Genomic DNA, 21,059 nt, shown 5'->3' with positions numbered 1-21,059 from the left:
GTTCGGTATATATTTGCTTCCTTAGGAAAGACAACGTACCCATCATAGTAACACCATATAAGCATTGTCACTTCATTGGTGTATACACTAAGGAATTTGTTTCACAGACCTCCAATGTATTACATCTTAGTTCTCAGAATTAGATAAACTTCGAAGGACTTTGAACAATGTTAATTAAACAATGTAGATTTCCAACCCACATCCACAGCCTCGTCATATGTGTAATTAGAGATCGAGGCTTAGAATGCAATGAATTCCCCACAACACAAATCCAAACATCCCAACGGCCTTTATGTGTGTTTTGGATGCATTTACAGAAGTTGTACAATTATATTCTTTATTGTTTAATTAAACATGACCGCATTCTGTGACCACATAGCTGTCCTATTTTTTGAATATTGTGGCTTGTACTACTTTATATTGTGATGTACATCAATATTGTTATCATCAATATGTTTAATGATGCACTGAGTGCACTGATGATGATAATTGCTAACTGTAGCTCCAAGAAATCACATGTGATCATAGACATGCATGCAAATTACACATGTATATCTTTAGTGTATATAAGCATACAGGCTCTTGAAATATTACAAGGAGGAAGTGATTATATTTTGGTGGCTTTTTATAATGTGGGTAGCCCTGGTTGATGACATACACATCTTTTCTATAGGCCTATCCTTTTGCCAGCTCAGAAAGCAGCAGATCTTAGTCAGTGGATATATCAACAGCACTTCGACCTCCTATATCCCGCAATGTAAAAATTCTGGTGAATATGAAGAAGTGCAATGTGACCGCCAGCTCGGAGAGTGCTGGTGTGTGGACAACGAGGGGATGGAGATCTATGGAACACGACAGATGGGCCGACCTGTGCAGTGTGAGTTTTACAATTAAATATATAAAAATAATAATTCTGTACTTTTTCAGAACGTTGCTGGTGAATTGTATTTAATAAGAATGTCCAGATGGACAATTATACAGTTGGAACATCTGATTTACCTATCAAAATCTTGTAGAAGTCGTCATTATGTATCCACAACTGCTCTTTTAGGGAATGATGCAGGCTCGTACTTTAAATAACTCATACCTTAATAAATTGTACACTATACTGTCAAAAGTTTAATATTGGTATTATTTATAAATTATAAATAATTTATTTATAAATTATAAACAGTATCTATATGAGGCTAACAAATTACCTACCACTGTATATTAAACCTATCACACCAATATGGGATCATTGGACATCCCACTGCAAAACCAGGGGCATTTATGGGCGGTTGCCCCTTTACTGACACTATAACAGCCTCCAGTCCTCGAGAAAGGGGGGCCCTATGGGATTGTGTGTCCATTTAGCCAAAAGAACAATTGATGTTGGACAAACAGGCCTGGCTTGTTATGATGTTCTGATTAACTCCAAGGGGTTCATTAGGATTGAGGTCAAAGAAGTCATGTCTCCTTGGAAGTTCCACCTTGCCAAACTCATGAAACTATGTGGTTATGAAGTTGTATTGGGGCATAGGGGCCCAGCCTTGATAGAAAAGAAATTGACCTACTTTAAAGTGTTCCAAGCATAGAAGACCAGAATATCTAATTGTCTAGAATCTCTTTCTATGGTGAAACACCTGAACCTAAAAATTTGGAAAAAAAAGGGGGGGGGGGGTTGGGTTTTAATAAAATTGCATGCAACACTTCTGAGACCCTTGCTGCATGTTGTGGTTTCATCAACTAGGTACTTTGTTAGCAGTGTGTCCTAATGAAGGGTGGATGGATCCACGAGACGCAAAGCAGGGCCAAGCATCTAACATACAATATTGACTGCTGGATTGTTCAGTTGGACAGGTAAGTATCAGAGCTGACAATAACTTACCTGGTGGATATCCTGGTGATAGGGTCTGCCACTCAGGCCCCTGGTAACGCTAAAGTTGGGGGTGCTGGATGGATCCATGGGGCACAAAACAAGGTCAAACATTCTCGGAAGTGTTGGCTGCACAATATTCTATAGTTGGCAGGATTTCTTTAATACAATAAAGACTGGTGGCATGGTGGTTTGGACAGGTAAGAATCAGAACTAGGGTATTATGTACCTGGTACCTTGTACCTGCTAGCCAAAGTGATGGGGTCAGTTCACTTGCCCCACGGGACTGTACTAACAGTGTCCTGTACTAACACTGGGGGATGGATCTAAAGTATGCAGAGTGGGACCAGGCATTTGACATACCTTGAAGTGTTGGGGAAGATTCTCCATTTGACCGCATTTCTTTTTTATTACAACAATAACTGGTGGAATAGTTATTTGGACAGGTAAGTATGAGAGCTGACTATCACTTACCTGGTGGATACACAAAGTGATTAAGTCAGCTGCTTAGCCCCCTGGTAATTCTGAAGTTGGAGACAGAGGCACTGGGCTCCAGGGGTACGAGTGCTAGTAAAGCTGGTTAGGTCGCAGTCATCAACATGTGGGTAGGTACCAGGGTTAAGTCGTAAAAAAAGAAGAGGGGGCGTGCCCGCCCCACTACACCCCTGCCTATGTGTCACTCAAAGGGGAAGAAACTTCCCCCAGAGTGACTTCATGATGCCAGAACCCACCCACTCTCCCATCACAGGTCTGAGCCTGCCATAAGAGAGTGGGCAGGATGTGTTCATGAGACAACCTGCCCACCATCCTGCGATCCATATAAGAGACATGGTCTGCGTCTCTGGCCAGTGTGGCCCCTTCCAGCAGTATCCTTCTCCTCACCCCGCGGAGGGTTGGACCGGCCAGAGCCGTGGACCACCAAAGAATTCATTGCAAAGTAAGAGTGGGCACACATGCCCATTCACGAAAAAAGTGAGGGCATAGTGTTCCCACCTGTTCCCGCCCCTTTACACCTCAGGTATGTACAGTACAAGACAAAGGCAGACACACGTTCCTTTGTCTTATAGAAACCTCTTACTGCGATCTCTGATAAATGGGGAGTCACTGATGTGATCTGTAAAGTTATTTCAGCACAGCTGAGAGTAACACGATGCTTCACATATGAAACATATACTAGTGCTCCCCCTGCTGGATGAAGAGAAAGCTACATCATTTTTATATTGATTGTGTCATATTATCCAGAACACAAAAAACAAAAAGAAAATATTTTTACTATTTAAATATTTTAGCTTTGATCATAAGGAAATGATCTATGTGACCGATCAATAAACATATCCCTTTATGATTGTACATCATTTGATGATTGAATTTTGCATGATGTTTCAGGCCCCAAGAGGTGTGCTGTTAGAGATCGTCGGATTCTGCATGATGTCGGGGAGAAGGTTCCCCCTCATTGCTCTGACAATGGCGACTTTCATCCTGTCCAGTGCAAACTCGTCAATACAACAGACCAGATGGTGGTTGATCTTTTGACAACATTCAGCAGGTAGATGTCTGAAAACAATTATATTTTATACAATGATCACATATACATGAAATACTTAAATGGGGGCTGTGTTGGAATTTTGGCCAGTCCTGTTCTGAGATTTACACAGCACTGACTCATTTGACCTGGATTTTGCTGTCACTGGTCTTGTCCCTCACACAGCCTGTGATTTGACAGTAAAAGAAGAAGCAGCATACTGACGGGGTCAGATCTTCTCTGTTCTCAGCTTCTGTATACATGTTTGAATGTTTCTTTTACTGCTGGACAGCTAATTTCTGTGGTGCTGGGGGAAGGGGGCTGATCTATAAGAACATATCCCAAATAAAAAAACCACAAGAAAGTATGTTTTTTGTAAATCATGGTTAAAATATAGTCAGTTTTTTTTTCAGAAAGTTACATGCTTTTTTCGCTTGGGATATGTTCCCACCAACCCTCTGACCTTCTGACTCCCCGGCAATTTTAGTGGCAACACTATGCTCAGAGATTTTGCAATCAGCTTCAAAATTTAGGAGTTTTAAAAATGGGTTTCCAGACTTTTATTTACCAAAAACCCTCATACTTTTTAATTTGACATGTGACATTTTGCCATAAACCCAACCCCACCCATAGTAATTTTGGTTAATATATATATAAATATATAAGACACAGCCCCTATACCTGGCAGCTCAGTTTTGGAAGTAGATGGTGATCCCAAACATTGCCCGAACAACAAGGGCTCCTCTTTTTGGAGAGAAAAGCAGATGAAGGCATTATCTGGGCTGACATTGCTAACTGTGTTCTATAGAATGTAAGTGTTATTTTCCCCGCTGCTGTTGGAATGTTTTTATACACTTGGAAGGACAAAAGATCTGGCTGAGATGGAATATATAAGATGTAGTGTTGGTAAATCCTCCATTAACATTCATTCTTGCAGAATTTCAGCCGGTCAGATAAGATCTCGGGGCCCGGGCTCTTGATTGGTATCCTTATCCTTTTCCTCTCATAGGTCTCCAGATTCCTTCAAGTCATTCAGTTCCCTGCGGGAATCTTTCCCAGAGATTTCGGGATATTGTTACTGCGCTGATCGTCTTGGCCGTGAGCTGGCGGGAACCGGTGAGTGCAGCCAGAGTCTAGAATATTCTCAGTTAACGTCACCAAGTCCAGTTTAGTGTTATTGTACAGCTGCCAGGAAGAGTCACTTCCTCAGGAAGAGGAATGCATCGGGCACCTCTGCTGACCTTCTCTGAATATGCGAATTGACTGGCTGTCTCTGGTTTCCATATGTCATGAGACACATCTGGGCCAAATCTGCAAAAAGGTCAAAGAGATAGGTGCCCCTATTTCCTGTTGGGAGACATAGTGAATGAGGTGAAGCTCTGCAGACTTCAGCTAGCCAATCATGTGCAAGGAAATTCATTTTTTTGGTTTCCTTGCACTGGACACACAAGCCATCTATGTGTTAGCTGCTCAATATTTGATATGCAAATTTGTGTATTCACCATATGTCTTTGGGTCAACTCATTGCAACCAACAGCCTTCCAAGCAATGGCTGAGATTCCAGAGTAAGCCACAAGGAAATTCTTCAGAGTTTGCTTGGTGGGGAAGGTAGGGTGGTATAAGGCAAAGAAGCTCCGCTGATTAGTGACTAAGCTTTGTTGGTTAGGTATATCAGCAAAGTTAGGCAAAGGTTTGGTCACTGACCTGGCTATGCTGTTTGGTACGGAAGCTTGTCTTAGGAAACAAAGGGCCATTCCAGACTTGTGGTTAACTCCAATGAGCCCCATTTAATCCATTTAACCAAATAGAAGTGGTTGCGAACCATTATGCGCATGTGTTTACTAGCTGCTGTGGCACGGTTCCTGGTTTCTTTCCCTTCCCTGGAGAAAGAACTCCACCGCAAACACAGGAACAATGCATACATTTGCATTACCCAATGGTGAGGTTTGCTATTTATTAGATCATATATCATGACCTTGAATATACAATCCCCCTTCCTCCCAACTTTCCTAGTTCATGGAGCAAAAAAGGTTGGGGGAGGCAAATATAATGTCATATCAGGATGTATACAGCAGATGAATCCCATGTATGGCCTGGTCCCCAACCACTTCCATGTATGAATTGTGTACATTTATCCTTCTTTGCCATTTTTTAGGTGTAGAGCTTCTTCTTGACGAAATCTACGACACGATTTTCTCTAGACTCACCCGTTCACGCACATTCACTGAAACCGCCATCTATCGGATCCTGCAAAGACGATTTCTAGGGGTACAGCTCATCACGTCTGGAAAATTCAGATGTAAGTACCAGAACAGAACTAGCATGGGGTGGCTGTTTTAGGGTGAAGTTACAATTCATTCAATGCTAAGGTTTTTCCAGCTGTTACTTTTATACCACACATGTCTTTAGTACAACATCAAGACAAAGCACAGTGGAGAGGCCATTAATTTAGGTAAATAGAAAGAAAGTGACTTTGATCAGCCAATAGTGATCTAGTTTTTAGAATTAAACACTAATAAAGTGATACTGATATGCCTCCCACCAATTTCTTTGCACGCTGCTGCTCAGTATCAAAGGGACACTGTCAATTTGACGCTTCTGGGCACAGCAGCAGTGGCTCCCAATAGCTCCCAATAGCCCAATTATCTTGTCCAAACATTGTTGGAGGAAGGGGCAGTGACACCAGTCTGGTACACTCTGATATTGGGTGGGTGAACTTCTACATGAGCAAGGGAGCAAGAATAACTGACACCTCTGGCTATGGGGATGGGGGGCTTGATGTTGTGAATCAGAAACAGGCAACTGATCTGAATCGGCAAAGTGACAGTCCCTCTTCAAAGATCAGGACACTCAAAATGTCATTACCTTCCTTGTCTCTTATGGAGAATTAGGAAAACATGTTATGATGACAATTGTTAGGATTTTCCTTTTTTCATGCCACCAAGACTAGAATCTCTCCAATGGAGACACAGTAATAAAAATAAATGGTTGAGCCCTTCTAGTCTGGCAGGGTGCAAAGTAGGAAGGTGAAGGTAGCGGTGTTCAACAGCAGTTTACTGTCTTTGTTTCCCTCTGAAGTTTCATGTATGCTGCTAATCACGTTTTCTGGGTCCATTTGCCTCCTTCATAGGTCCTGCAACTTGTGAAATCCAGAGATTTACTGCATCCCAAATAGGGGAGATTTATGTGCCAACGTGTGATGAAAATGGTGACTTTGTGCCTGTCCAGTGCCAGGACGGTGGACACTGCTGGTGTGTTGACCTCAACGGACGGGAGATCTATGGATCTCGAGTGGTGGGGAAGCCTCCTCAATGTGGTATGCATACAAACATACTAGAATGTGTTCTTCAATCATTTCTTTGTTCAGGAGAATCAGTCAAAGTGGACATTGTAAGAGTCTGAATGTCCAGTTGATACTATATGATGTATAAAAAAAGTGAAGCCTTAGGCTATGTACACATGTTAGATTTTTGTCGTTGAACTTTTCAAAATCTTTTCCAACGATAAAAGGCTGAAAGATCCATGAACGTTCTGCTCCATGGAGAGGGGGGAGAATGAGTGAGCGGCACCCCACTGTGTTCTCTCCCCTTCGCTCGCATTGCGGTCGTTCATCTTTTGTAGATCTGCCAGGTCAGATCCATGAGCGACATTGGACAGCCGCTGTACACGCCTTAGATTGTCGTCTGAACTAGAAGCTAGAATCTGACAAGAATCATCTGACGTGTGTACGTATCCTTACTCCTAAAGGATAGATGTGTGTGCTGTTATTTAGATGTAATTGCTCCCGGTCAGAGAAGAAATGCTCTGTTTTAGGGTGTAGGACCAACATAGGGACTGACCTGTCTCCTGCCTGGATTCAAAGCTGACAACTGCAGTCTCATTTCATTCCTACTAAAGGCACAGATATATATCCCCATGATATCAGGATATTTGGTGTATGCTTGGAGTTGGTGTGTCTGTATGTTTGGTGTTGGGACTTTTGTGTTGAGGAATTGTACAGGTTTTCTCTATGGTGTGTCTACATTACTGAGTGAAACTAAATCTACCATGACAAATTAAACTCCATGGTTATTAGGCCTTGCCTTGCTGCAAAACATTAATTCCTTATGTGTGTATTTAAACTTTTGTGATCCTACAAATATACACTATACCTAGACGCCAATGATTTGGGGAGCTGCATATAAGGAATTGAGATATGGTCTGAGTTTATAGAATTTATTATTCTTTCCCTCTCTCTGATTTCTTTTCTTTTTTTTGTAATTGTCCGGCACCTGTTTAAAGTAAAAGTACAATATTGTGTAACAAAGCAGAATTAAAAAAAAAAATAACCCAGTTATTATTCCTTTTGTTGAACCCCCGATCCCTCAGTATGAAAAAATATTCACTTACAATCCAATAAAAATATCCAAAGTGAATTTACAGGGAATCTACAAAAAAAAGTACAATTTTGGGTTACCAATAGGATATGCATAGGCTGGACATGTTGGTTTATGTTGAACGAGAGTAAACAAGTATTGTGTATGAACAATCAATAAATTCAATCTGAATTCCATTGAGTAAAGGAAGTGGTTAGAGGAACAAAATATGATACATAGTTCAGTATTTTGGATGAATGGTTAATGACTTGGAAAATTGATCAGATTGCCCATTTGAGTGCAAAATTGACAGATGGCATCATTTTGTATGTACTAGACCCTACAAAAGAAAAGAAAGAGGGACATGTTGCTCAGGATCCATTCAGATATTTAAATTCTTCTATCAAGCTACCATAGAAAAATAAATTAATATTGAAATTATGAAATATGATGGTCTTAATTATGAAATATGATGGTCTATATTTACGTTTATCATACCTAATTTTAACCTAACTTTCTCAAAAGTCTGTTAAGTGATTGGTAGATTAAATCTCTACCTTGTTTCCTTTTTATTTGCATATACAGATAACTACCAGAGCTGCCCTATGAAAAGACGACAAGCTCTTTCTACTCTATTCTACGGACCTTCAGGCCACTTTGCCCAACAAAATTTGTTCTTAACACAAGAGGAGGAATCGGGGTCTAAGATAAGTTTTAATTTCTGTCCGTCCTACATCATGGAAACCTTCTCAGATTCTGGACTTCAGTTTGAACTGGCGAAAATTGTGGGGCTTCCTCTCAAGAGCTTTCTTGTTGAAATGATTGGAGGGCTTTTCCAATCCAAAGAACAGATAAAACTTGCTCTGCAATTCACCTCTAACCCTGTCAGATTTCAGCAGAATTTGTTTGGTGGCAAATATCTAAAAAATTTGGGTTCATTTAACTTTACAGGAGCAATAGGTACAAAAAACAAATTCAGTTTTAGTGATTTTTTCCAGCAGATTGGTTTAACGGGAATGTACAGCGGAGGAAACTTTAAAGAGCTTGCTAAGTTATTTTCTTCTGAAGAAGATTCTTATTTGAGTCGTGATTCCAACACCTCAAAACCATTCTTTGATCTCAACCAACCCATCCTGGCAAGTTTTGGACGCACTGTAAATTTGCAGGAAAACCAGAAAGGAGTTGGGTTTTTTTCATCTATTTTAGAACTTAAAGAATTTTCAGTCTTACTCCGAGATGTTGTTTCTATGCCACCAAACATTGCTGAGGATGTTCTTGAGGCTGTAAAGATAATAATGGCTGCTAAAGACTGTAGAAAAGACCAGGAGGTGTTTGTCCCGACTTGTACACAAGAAGGCAGATATGAAGAAATTCAGTGCGGTCAGTCTGAGTGTTGGTGTGTGGATGACCAAGGACGGGAAGTTCCAGGATCAAGAACATCAGACAAGAAACCAAAATGTCCCTCAAAGTGTGAGAAGGAACGAGAAGCTCAAATACTCTTAAGGAAAAGTCAACCTGCTGGATCTGATTTGTTCATTCCAGCTTGTGATCAGAATGGAAACTACAGAACAGTGCAATGTGCAGGCAAACACTGCTTTTGTGTCGATTTAGAGGGCAGGACAATAGAAGGAACTCAGAAACTGTCTGGAGAAAATATTCAATGTAAGTTTCAAGTTTTCTGATATATTTAGAGGTAATTAAATCATAACCAAATGTAAGTAAAAAAAGGAGCATGACCATTTGCCAAGGCATTTCAAAGACATGAGGCTGTATATTTACTAAATTAGCTTGTAATACCTATGTAATGCGCTTAACATAGTGGTCATTGGATTATGGCAATTGGATAACCCAATTGGGTATTTTGATTTGCTACCTATTTAATAAAATTTTGTAACCTTGTAAAAGTAATGATGGGCTTAGATGGCCTGTGCATAAAGCAGATATATGAGTGGGACCCATCAGATCCTTCAATTACAGACAGACTGAAAAAAAATTGGTGGAGATAAAGTGCAGAAGTGATTGGGCTTTTTTTGCAGGGAATTTTTGCACAAACACAAAGTTTCACTGTGGATAACTACAGAAATCTGGAGGAAATACAAAGACAATTATCAAGATTGAAGTAGAAGTAGGCATACCTTTTGTATTTGGCCAATATATGGTTTTACTGTAGTTTGTCTTAAAAGAAGACCCTAGATCTGACATACCAGCCACTTTCCTTCCAATGGTCCAATACCCTCAACTCCTTCTGAAGCATTTTCTCTTTTTCCATATAGACATCTTGGTTAAAAACATCACCAAGAACCATCTCTCCTTCCATATTCTTTCATCCAGTCATCTGATTTAACACTACATTTTGACTGTGAATGCAATATAGCCTCCGAGTATTCATATTGTAACTAAACTTACCCAGGAGGCTGTAGGATGGGTCCTGTTATATCACCCACACCTACGATAAGGCCCCAGAAGTCAGGATAGCTGTGCTTAATGTTAAAAAAAAAATCAGCCTCATTGGGAGAAGATACTGTAAATGTATTGTATAAGATTTATAAAAACAACCTAAAAGATGTAGAGGAACAATGATCAGAGAGCTCTGAGTTTGAAAGATGAATATTTGGGGAATAGTAATTTGATATATATATTCATGACTTCCATCATTTTGTCCTTTTTAGGTCCAAGTTATTGCCAATTGGCTGCCAGCAATGCCTTTCTTCAAGCAGCTAATAGCCTGCTATCTGGTCCTGCAGAACTTTCTGAGCCTTCGGAAGTTTACATTCCTCAGTGTACCCTTAGTGGTGAATGGAGCACTGTGCAGTGCAGTGGGCCCACCGAAAAAGCCTTTGAGTTGTATGAAAGATGGAGAACACTGATTGCAAATATCTCCTTCCCAGAAACTTTCAGCATACTGCTGACATATAAGGAGGCAACTTCACAGAGTTTTTCCAACTTTCTCCAAAAATTGTATGACCAAGGACATCAAAATGTCTTCCCCGTGCTCTCCGAGTATGCCAGCTTCAGCGATCTTCCAGAAGATGTGCTGTCTGGGAATATAACAGAATTGCCATCTGATAATTTACTGCTGAACCCAAATGTTTTTTGGAAATTATTAACTGGTAGTTTGAGTGTCTACCCAGGTTCCTACAGTGATTTCTCTTCCCCCCTTGGCCACATTGAGCAGAGGAACTGTTGGTGTGTTGATCTTGATGGACAGAAACTTCCAGAAACTGAAATTGTGTCAAAGAAGATCCCAAAATGTGAGTTGGAGATTTTTTTTGATTGTCAGCTGCCACATCTCAACAAGAAAACTTTACTATAAATAAAAAAGAAATTTATAATACACCATATATTGTCCTTAAATAAACCTTATATTAGTTCTTTATTAATTCTAAAACGGGGGGTATTTACTGGTTTCACTCATATAGCTAACTAATAATCAAACAAGCTTTGTTATCTTTGGCATATTATAGAAAAATATAAATTATTCCTTGTGTAAATAATAGTAAATTATTTTTGATGGGTTTATATAAGGATATGATCTATTTAATTGCGAGTTGAGGTTAAAAAAAAATTAATGGATTTTAAAATCAAAGTCTGTTATTATACTTACTATAAGCCCCACATTGTTCCTGTTCACACCATCGGCACTTTAATGGACCAGAATGCACATAAAACAGGGCCATTGCTTTTCTAATTCACTGCAGCACAAAGCACACATCTGGATTTGAGCCTGGTTTGTAGCAGTATCAAAATTAGCAGTGCTAGATTCAAATTCTTCAAAAAGAATTCAGGCACAATCCTAACTTTCTAATTGTGTACAATATTAAGCAAGTGGTATGAAATGGAGAGTCTTCTATAAGAAACACAAGTAATGATTTTGTCATTCCTTACAGTTTCAAAGCTTTTGGTGCCAGACATTGTAACCTAATTAGTTGGGTAATGAAAATTATTGGGTTGCTTGTCATGGAAATATGGGAACTATATATTTATATACAAGTATACTAATACATTAAAGTGTGTTAGGGTTCTAACTAGGGTGGGGGCGGGTTGTGTCTCTGGTGGGCAGGTTCTGGCATCATGACATCACTCTGGGGGAAGTTTCTTTCCCTTTGAATGACATATGGCTCCCTGCGTATGCACGTTCCTGAGTCTGTAAATTTAGTGGTCTGTGACGTCCAAAAGGTTGGGGACCACTGTTTTAGGGAATGAGATGTTAGCTCAACTGGAGCCTTGGAGTCCAAGCTCCATTACTTTTACATATATCTTTAATATACTTTTTTTTATCTTTGCAGGTCCCAGAACTTGTCAACTAGCCAGAATGAAGTCCCAAAAGTTCATGGAAGAGGCCAAGAATATTATTGCTGAGTCCAATGTTACCCGTCTTCCCCTGGGGTACAGCTTCCTACTGGCCAATGGAATACGCCTGTCGGAAAAGGATCTGATGTATACAAAGGAACAGAAATCTGGCATTGCATTGACTGAATATTTCTTGAGGAAGGACACGTACGCTATACAGCTGGCGGCATACTCAAGTATGTATATGGTCACAGGAAGGATGGTATTATTGACCATCCTAACCCTAACTAAATTGTTTTAGTGCAGCATTGAGTGTGAAAAGGATAGAACTCCAATTCAGTTGTTGTTGCTATTCATGTCAACATTAGGGAGATTTCCACCATTTTCTATAAAAAGGAGATTTCTCAAACAAAATGCAGACAGAAATAATAAGGCTTTTTGTAAGGGTACAATGAACAAGTCAGACTTTGAAGGAAAATAAACTTGTAATTTTACAAAATTGTAAACTTCTGGAGGTTTAACATGTAACAAAGAATCAACTGCAAAGTGATGATCTATAATATATTATAACCACCGTTTGTACTTTTTATCTTGCAGCTTTGAAATTCTTCCAGGAAAGCCAATTTGGTAGCAAAGAGACTGTGCAGCTATCATACGCCCCATATGTTCCTCAGTGTGATGGACTGGGAAATTGGAGCCCTGTGCAGTTTTATCAAGGAACTGGTAAGAGAAGGTGAACTGTTCTCTAAGAAGGTTCTATGGCTGAATTGCTAAAGATGTCATATGGAAGCAGATAAGAAGAACAAAGACCGGACAGCAGGGGAGCAGGGGCCAGTCCCACACATTTTTAATTGAAAATGATCTTAACGTAATAGAAATTGGAAAATCAGTGCTGGAGTATAGATTCTGTAGTGCTTACATTAGCAAAGATGAAACCTTCTTCGTGCCAGGGACAGAATTTGTCCTGGGTTAGGTCAGCCACCCACTAGCTTTCTTTATGTTTCAGAAAGGTTGACAATTATGCCAGTGTTCACAACTTTCCCTCCTATGTGGCCTTTAGGAAACCAGGCAAGCAGTCACTTACTCTTCTGTGATCAACAAAAAGTAAAGCAAGTTTCATAAAAGCCAAATTAGACTTGATACTATAGGCCTGATTTATTAAAGCTCCCCAAGGCAGGAGAGGATGCACTTTCATCAGTGAAGCTGGATGATCCAGCAAGCTGGAATGGATCTGGTAGCAAATGGCAAATCATTTTAAGAAATCCATTCCAGGTTTGTTGGCTTACCTAGCTTCACTGATAAAACTGCATCCTCCCCAGCCTTGGAGAGCTTTCATAAATCTGGCCTAATATCTGCATTATTGAACAAGATGATGGCATAAAGCATAGCTAATATAATATATTCTGTTTCCCCAGCTCACTATTGGTGTGTGGATAATGAAGGAAGTTACCTGGATGGGTCCCTGGTATCACAGACTTCTGGTCCCCCACAGTGTAAGTCTATAACTTATATATTTTCTAGTATAGTATTATAAGAATAAAGATACTGAAAGAAAAACTGACCTATAAGAAGAAAAAAGCAAAGATATCTTTCCCTGGTGGTTGAACTTGATGGTCTAATGTCTTTTTTCACTCCAATTGACTATGTTTGTAACTATCCTAACATTAAAAGACCTCCACTTGCATTGAGTTTTTGGGCCTGATTTAGTTAGACTCTCTAAAACTGGAGACAGGGAGAACCAGCAAAAAGAATGGATCTGGTCCAGGATTTAAATGTTAGCCAAATAATAGCAAATAATATTTAAAAAATCCATTCCAGGTTTGCTCGATCACTGGGTTCCCCATGATAGTCTACCTTCTCCAGTCTTGGGGAGCTTTATTAAATCAGGCCCATTGTTTTCAGCAAGGATGACAGGGCCTTGTACATGCACAAGACTATCATTTATTTCAGAACTGATTCCTCCCAATACAAGTAATTTGGACCACAAAGACAAAAGCAGATTGATACAGCTCTAACTGCTGGTCAAATTCTAGCTATTGCTTATATACATGGGAATTGTTCACTTTATTGTGATGTGTGTTAGAAATACATGTCACGTGCATGACAATAAATACTGTGTTGCATAAATCACATTTCCAAGGTTGTTTGACATAATTTGTGTTTGGCTTTGTTCCGATGTAAAAGTCATTGTTCACCAGTAATGCCTGTGCAAAATCAAAACATTTATTAATGTTTCAGAATGCTTTAGGTTTGATCAATGGTTTGATTGTTGGTAATATGTTGTTAGTTCTTTAAACTTGCTTTGTCTATAGGCCAAACATCATGCCAACGAGCTGAAACAAAGGCAAAGATCTCCAGCTGGTTGCCAAGAAAACCTTCTGCTGTTAGAGCTGACATGTCAGAAGGATTCATACCAAAGTGTACAGAGGTAATCAAGTGACACATCCAAACCCTGATGTGACAAACCTATAACAAAATTGGACATCTCGCCTCCGTACTGTGATGTGTTATCTTACCTTCATACCCGAATATAACGCTTCGCCTCCATACCCTGATTTAAAAGTCTAACAAGCTGCAACATCTAACCTCCATGCCTTGGCATGTCATCTTACCACCGTTACACCTGAATATAACACCTAACCTCCATACTCTAAAGCAGCACCTCTCATACATACCCTAATGTGATATCCCAATATCCAGATGTGATATATCCATACCTTGACGTAACACCTCACCTCCATACCCTGATGTGTCCTCTATACCCAGGTGTAACACCTTTATACCATGATGTGAAAACTCATCCAGACGGGATATCCCCACAACCCAATGTACAACCTTACCTCGGAAACTTGTACATCTGTAACTCAATGTGAGATCTTGTGCACATATCTGAATGTGAGCCCTTTATACTATGATGTGAAAAATCACCCCCCTACCGTGATGTGACACTTCCATACCTTGATGAGACATACCCCAATTTCCACCCTTCTTCCATACTCTGATGTGACACTTCCATACCTTGATGAGACATACCTCAATTTTCCACCCTTCCTCCATACTCTGATGTGACACTTCCATACACGTATTTGACACTTCATAACCTAGTGACTTCAAACCTCCATTCCCTCCTATGACACCACCTTTACATTTATGTGATATGGGACACCAACCCTTTTTTTTGGAAGTTTGCATACTCACTAAGCAGTTGACTAGTGTAGAAGGCCAATCTTTCTAACTACAGCTCATTGGTAAAATCATATCTTGAGCTTCCTGTGTGCTGTAATGCTCCCTGTAGGTGTAAGGCCCTGGTCAGCACCGTCCTCACCCCCGCTCAGCCTCGGGACATTGGATGTGTCTCCCAGCACTCGGTTGCTCCCAGGAATTACTGTGCAAGGGATAGTTTCTGGGAATGGGCTGTAAGCAAGCCAGGAGCCCACAGATAAAGCAGTACCAAGATTCCAACAGAGCCAAGTCCAGAATACTGAGCAGAGGTCATACACCGAATATCCATCCACCAAACGAAGTACACAAGGGCAAAACACAAGCAGAGTCTGGGTCACAGGCAAAAGGTCAGTCCAGGCTATATACAAACAATAGGTCAGGAACAGGCAAGGTCAGCAACAGTGAATCAGAAGAAAAAACACTTCAGCACAGATTAGCTCAGCTATACGCTACAACAGGAACTAGTGACTGGGAGCAGAGAGGCTTTAAAGTCCCAGCAGCCAATAGCAGTGCAGGCCTGAGTAATATGTAACATGTAATATGCAAACAAATCCCCTTCAGCTTTGTACAGCCTAACAATGGATGCGTAAAATCCATCAAGCCGCACGGCTAAAGGGAAGCAGGGGCTGCTGGTATCTTAGTTCTCCTGGCTGCTGCAAATTACATCTCTGGACAGAACAAACAGGGTTTTATACTGTGATGGTGTACAGCACGGAGTCACCGGACAGATGAGCATTTCCTAACTTAGTCAACCTAAGCTTCCCACTGGAAACACATTATGGAGGTTCCTGGAAAAGGACATAGTGGAGGGGGGGTGTATATAAGATGGCCCCTACATTTATGAGCACAGGAATGGCAAAATAATACATAACTTAATACCAAATATGCATGGTGCCTGTCCTTAGTTGTAGTGGCAACATTAGTTTTAATTTTTCACACTTTCATTTATTTTCCTTTCAATTTGCTGTGCTAGGGTGACAACATTTACTCAATGTATTGTATCCATGGAGGAGAAGCTTTGACAACTTAATACAGGACACTATATGGGGTGATAATGTGTAGTCCCCAGGAAGTGTTTAGAACAATGAAAATGATCAGGAGTGAAGCAAAACCAATGATTATAGGAAGTAATCGTCTCACATGATTTCTGGCAGAATAAACTTTTTATTTTTATTTATTTGTTTAATCTTTTTTGTGTTTATTGCACAGACTTATCAAAATGCATTAGTGATATGTTTATTAGAGGGCAGCAACACAACAAATTAAACTAATATTCTACTATTAGAAAAAGTGTGCATGATAAGGTACCTTTCAGTACCGCAAACATAGTAAAAATAATCAGCTCCATATAAATATATATATATAATGTAGCAAAATATACTGATAAAAAGACTGTAAGAGTGTGGATGTGGCACACTATAAAACAGCTGAAATTAATTATAGCCACACCTGGATCCTGAACTTACAAAACTGAGGCAGACACATATTAGTAGCTTAGCCTTCAGTACATGTAATGGGCTTTTGATTTTGGATGACACCATTTTTCCACATTAAAAACACACCTGAAATATCGTCTATAAGGAAAAAATGGTGCACATATCTGGCCACATACTGCATAACATAACTGTATGGCAGGAGTATTCATTAGTGCAGTGTAGATGCTGCTTTACAAAAGTGTAAAAACTGCACTTTAAATTTTTTGCAGAGGTTGCCAGTCTTGCTTTGTAGCAAGGAACACATATCAGGAATCATCAGCTTTAGGTATGGCTATTTGGTTGGTCACACCATAATATGGCTCCATACATCATTGGCACAAGCAATACCAGGCTCTGCCAAAGAAGTGAAAAAAGGTCTGTTGGTCTCCTTTGGTTGGTGGAGGTGTTGCTACCCTTGGGGTTTGCTGGCCTTTTGCCACATTATACAGAATGCTGGAGTTTCAGGGGGCGTCTCAACTCTTGAGGACGGTCTGGTAGATTATAAGGGGGGGAACATTCCTTTAAAGCTTAGGCAATGAGATAGAAGACAGGTGTTTCCTAAAATGTCTTCTTCCTTTGGCTACTTTTCTCCAAAAAATTGGAGGAAATAATTTTTCCACACTAGACATTGCAATTTAAAAACATTTTACTAGCAAGGCCAGTAAGCAATAGGACATTTGCCAATGTTTCTGAAAGGTAAGAAGTCATAAGGTTGGTATCTGTATCTCATAAAAAGTGGCTTCCTTACATTCCATGTGTTGTTTTTTTTTAGGCTGGACATTATGTTCCTTTACAAAGATCAGACATGGATTTCTGGTGTGTGAGTCCTGTGAGTGGTGAAGTGATATCAAAAGGTGCAAACACCTTGGAGACCATCAATTGTAAGTTGTACCGGCTTTTTAATGAGAGAACATGTGCTGTGCGTTATTTCTGTACCTAAGATAATATTCCATGTCATCCTTAGGTCCACGTCTTTGTTCTACATTGCTGGAAGATAATTCACAAGGTGAAGGTACCAGCCTTGCTTGCAGTGGAGACGGGACTCAGTCTCGAGAGCAATGCAACCAGGATAGCAATGAGTGTTATTGCCTATTCTCAACTGGAGAAGAAGCTGCTGGAACACGGGTCACCATGACGGAAAGATCAGGATCCCCATGCCAGGGTATATTCTATTTATCTACATCAGATCTGCAAGTGATATCATTTTCAGTAATTTTTTTATTTTTTTAGACTACTAGTAGGTTAGATAATCAACACTGTCAATGGACAGAAATCACAATCAATGAACAGTGATCATCAAGTTAAGTGCTAATATATGTTCAATACACTCTTTAAATTAAAAGTCTATTAAAATGATTGTAAGGTCAAATTTTGAGATAATATTGTAATTCTTAATTTTAAAGTAAAAATATATGGAACTTGCACAAGTCCTACTCTTTCATAGAATATTTTCATAGACATTTTTATAATATTACATGTAGAATTGTCTGTTGAACTCTAAAGCAGTATTTCTCTACACTGTTAATATGAGGGAACCCTAAAATGCCCTCCAGGTCTTCAGGGAACCCTGCTATAATTACTAAATCCACAGCTCACAGTTTATTGGGATTGTGGTTAGTGGGAAGAATTCCTCTTATATTGTTGGCCATTGGGAAGAATGTCACCCTTACAGATTGCTCAAGGAACCTCTAGCAACCTCTGGAGGGACATTGGTTGAGAAATGCTGCTTTAAAGACTTAATTAGTAACCACAATAATTTTGGGTAGATAAGGAAATTATTTAATCCTCTATGGAGATGCAATGGGAAATGGAAGGAAACCACATCACTTTTAAGGGAATATCTATTATAGATAATAGAAAATTTCTCCCCATTGGATGATCCTCTTGCTCAAGTGACAAACTACGTTTATGAATATTCTATCACTTCTACACAGACAAGAAACAAGGAACACCTAACAGAGGGTCTAAGCCTTTCCCTCTTTATCTGAATCTAAGACTTTTTTTTTTAAAAACGCCCTTACATACACTTTACCTATATCTAAGAGAACACAATGGTTGTTTAACTCATAGACTAAGCACAAGCAAGCATATAGAAAGAGCAAATATGGCAGCCCCTATATACATTTCTAAATATAAAATGTAAATATATATATACATACATTGGAATAAATCCTTAATCCATTCCAGATCCTTGGATTTATACCAAACAAATTTTTCCCATAAGAAAAAAAGGAAAATGAATAATCCATTCCTTATTGTTCCTATTGTTATTGGCATATTACACATTAATGGGGTTGTATAAAATAATTTATACACTGCTTAATACTAAAATACATAAATACAAAAGCAAATGGATGAAATAAATAAAAATGTAACCTCACTTTACCTTGCTGAGAAGAGTGCCTACTAGGATGGAGCTGAGAAGGGAGTAAGAGATGTTATGTAATTCACAGAGAGTTATAGCGCCGGTTGTTTACTGAATGGTGGCAACTGGCGTACTGACGCTCGTGGGCAATCGTGGCTTTGTCTCGAGAGAGGTAAATAAGGGTAGCGCTCGGTGATATGACTCATTTTGACCCATACAAGTATACCAAGCAGAGGTTGTATACCAAGCAAGTTATTTCGTGTCCAAACAGGACTCATACCAAGTTGGACTTATTCTAAACGGACTTATTCTGAGGTACCACTGTATGTATATATATATTTATATTTAAAATAACTCTTATTGATAAGTTTTTGCACATAAAGCTGCTCTTTTTTACACGTGTCTGTGATTTAGTTTTTTAGTACTATTAATAACAAAGTGTTACCTCTTGTTTCTAGCCCCGGTGTGTTCACTTCCATTTGGCATACAGGACATCAAACATGGATCTATATTCTGTTCTGAGATTCCGGAGTTTGGGAAGAAAGTACAGAAGTGTCAGCTGGTGTGTCAGAAGGGTTACACCAACCTGTTCACCACTTCCACATTTACATGTGATCTAAATTCTCATCTTTGGGTATCGCAGCCACCACACAGCCAGCCCTGCCAAAGTAAGTGGATTTTATTGATCCTGTCCCAAAGGAGATTCTGAGCTACATTTCATTTAATATGATGGTTTGGGGTCAATTGTATTATTTTTCTGTAAGTTTTTTAACAGTACCATATTTAGATAAAGATTATATATATATTGCAAATAGACAATTTAAATAGAACTTACAAAGGACAAAGGATTCCCAGAGCAGCAGGATTTTTATAAAAAGAGAACACAGCAGAAAATAACTTTGTGCTCACTGCCTTTGACTTGTCTATAGAGCCATATGGACAGAGATGGATGGATCAAGGATCAAACTGGTCTCTTTTCAGGCAAAGATTTTGACCACAATGCTAATGAAATCTGTTATTAGGGCCAAATCAATACACTATATGCAGTTCTCAACCAGGGTTCCTCTACAGGTTGCAAGTGGTTCATTGAGCTGTGGCTGATTGACCTTCTATTAGATGATGCCTGCATGGTTCTGGGGCCAATGTCATTTAAAGGAGGCAGTGGAATGAACTCTTTATCTGTCTGTAAGTGGGGGCATTCACAATGTAAGGTACTTACAAACCCCCAATAAATTGGTTTTAGTAGGGTTTCTGGTTCTCCTAGATCTAAAATTTATTTCAAGGGTTCCTTGAGGCTAAAAAGTTTGAGATAGACAGTTCTTAAGAGACTACCGACTATTAGTTACTACAATATTAGATACAAAAAAATTGATTCTGCTGAAAAAAAAAGTAAAATTAGTCCTCAAAAACAATATATTACCACTCCCAAATAGAAAAACCAGCTGACGTGATAAGATATATTAATTTTTTCAAGTTTTAGCCTTAACTTTGTATGCATCTTTTATTATTACTAACTTGAATTTCCTCTGAGTTCCTTTGGAGTGGTTTACTTGATGTTCCTGAGAATTTCTTCTTTGCTTGTTGTTTGTACCTGTTTTAGGTATTACCACCTCACTACTGCTCAAGTTTTGTTCACTTGTTATTAGAATTCTGGTTAAAAAAATAACATCTCACAATAAATTTCAGATTTGCTATCTACTTTGTTACTATGTTACAAGTTTTTACTAAATTTACACATAAGGCTGGGACAGACTGTTTCCCCAGCATTTAACCTGAGGCTTTAAGTTTGAAATTTAAACCACTGGAAAATGTCTATAGTGTGTTTTGACGCTTTTTACAGCGATTTTTTTTAAGCATTTATAAACGCGGGAAAACAATGGACGCGTTTACCTGCGATAATGTTCCAAGGAGCATTATAGATAACAAAACAAGCAGCTATAACATAGATAAAATAGATAACATAGATAAAATA

At 39.2% G+C, this 21,059-nt stretch overlaps 1 protein-coding gene across 1 annotated transcript in view; it reads left to right on the top strand.

Moving 5' to 3' along the window:
- Window positions 1-15,468, top strand: part of LOC140331893 (thyroglobulin-like) — a gene marked incomplete at its 5' end in the record, with an annotated part of 19,537 nt that extends 4,069 nt beyond the window's left edge. Inside the window, 12 exons of the mRNA XM_072413226.1 lie at window positions 674-877; window positions 3,245-3,404; window positions 4,390-4,496; window positions 5,536-5,679; window positions 6,511-6,696; window positions 8,321-9,397; window positions 10,405-10,986; window positions 12,022-12,261; window positions 12,623-12,748; window positions 13,441-13,490; window positions 14,338-14,453; window positions 15,321-15,468. Of these exons, the coding sequence (XP_072269327.1) occupies window positions 674-877; window positions 3,245-3,404; window positions 4,390-4,496; window positions 5,536-5,679; window positions 6,511-6,696; window positions 8,321-9,397; window positions 10,405-10,986; window positions 12,022-12,261; window positions 12,623-12,748; window positions 13,441-13,490; window positions 14,338-14,453; window positions 15,321-15,468 (3,140 nt within the window). The remainder of the gene's footprint in view (window positions 1-673; window positions 878-3,244; window positions 3,405-4,389; window positions 4,497-5,535; window positions 5,680-6,510; window positions 6,697-8,320; window positions 9,398-10,404; window positions 10,987-12,021; window positions 12,262-12,622; window positions 12,749-13,440; window positions 13,491-14,337; window positions 14,454-15,320) is intronic.
- Between the last annotated feature and the right edge of the window lie 5,591 nt (window positions 15,469-21,059).

The sequence above is a fragment of the Pyxicephalus adspersus genome, chromosome 5 (assembly GCF_032062135.1).
Source record: "Pyxicephalus adspersus chromosome 5, UCB_Pads_2.0, whole genome shotgun sequence".
NCBI classification, from domain to species: domain Eukaryota; kingdom Metazoa; phylum Chordata; class Amphibia; order Anura; family Pyxicephalidae; genus Pyxicephalus; species Pyxicephalus adspersus.
Note: the sequence above shows the minus strand (reverse complement) of the source record. Positions and strands in the feature narration are given on the sequence as shown.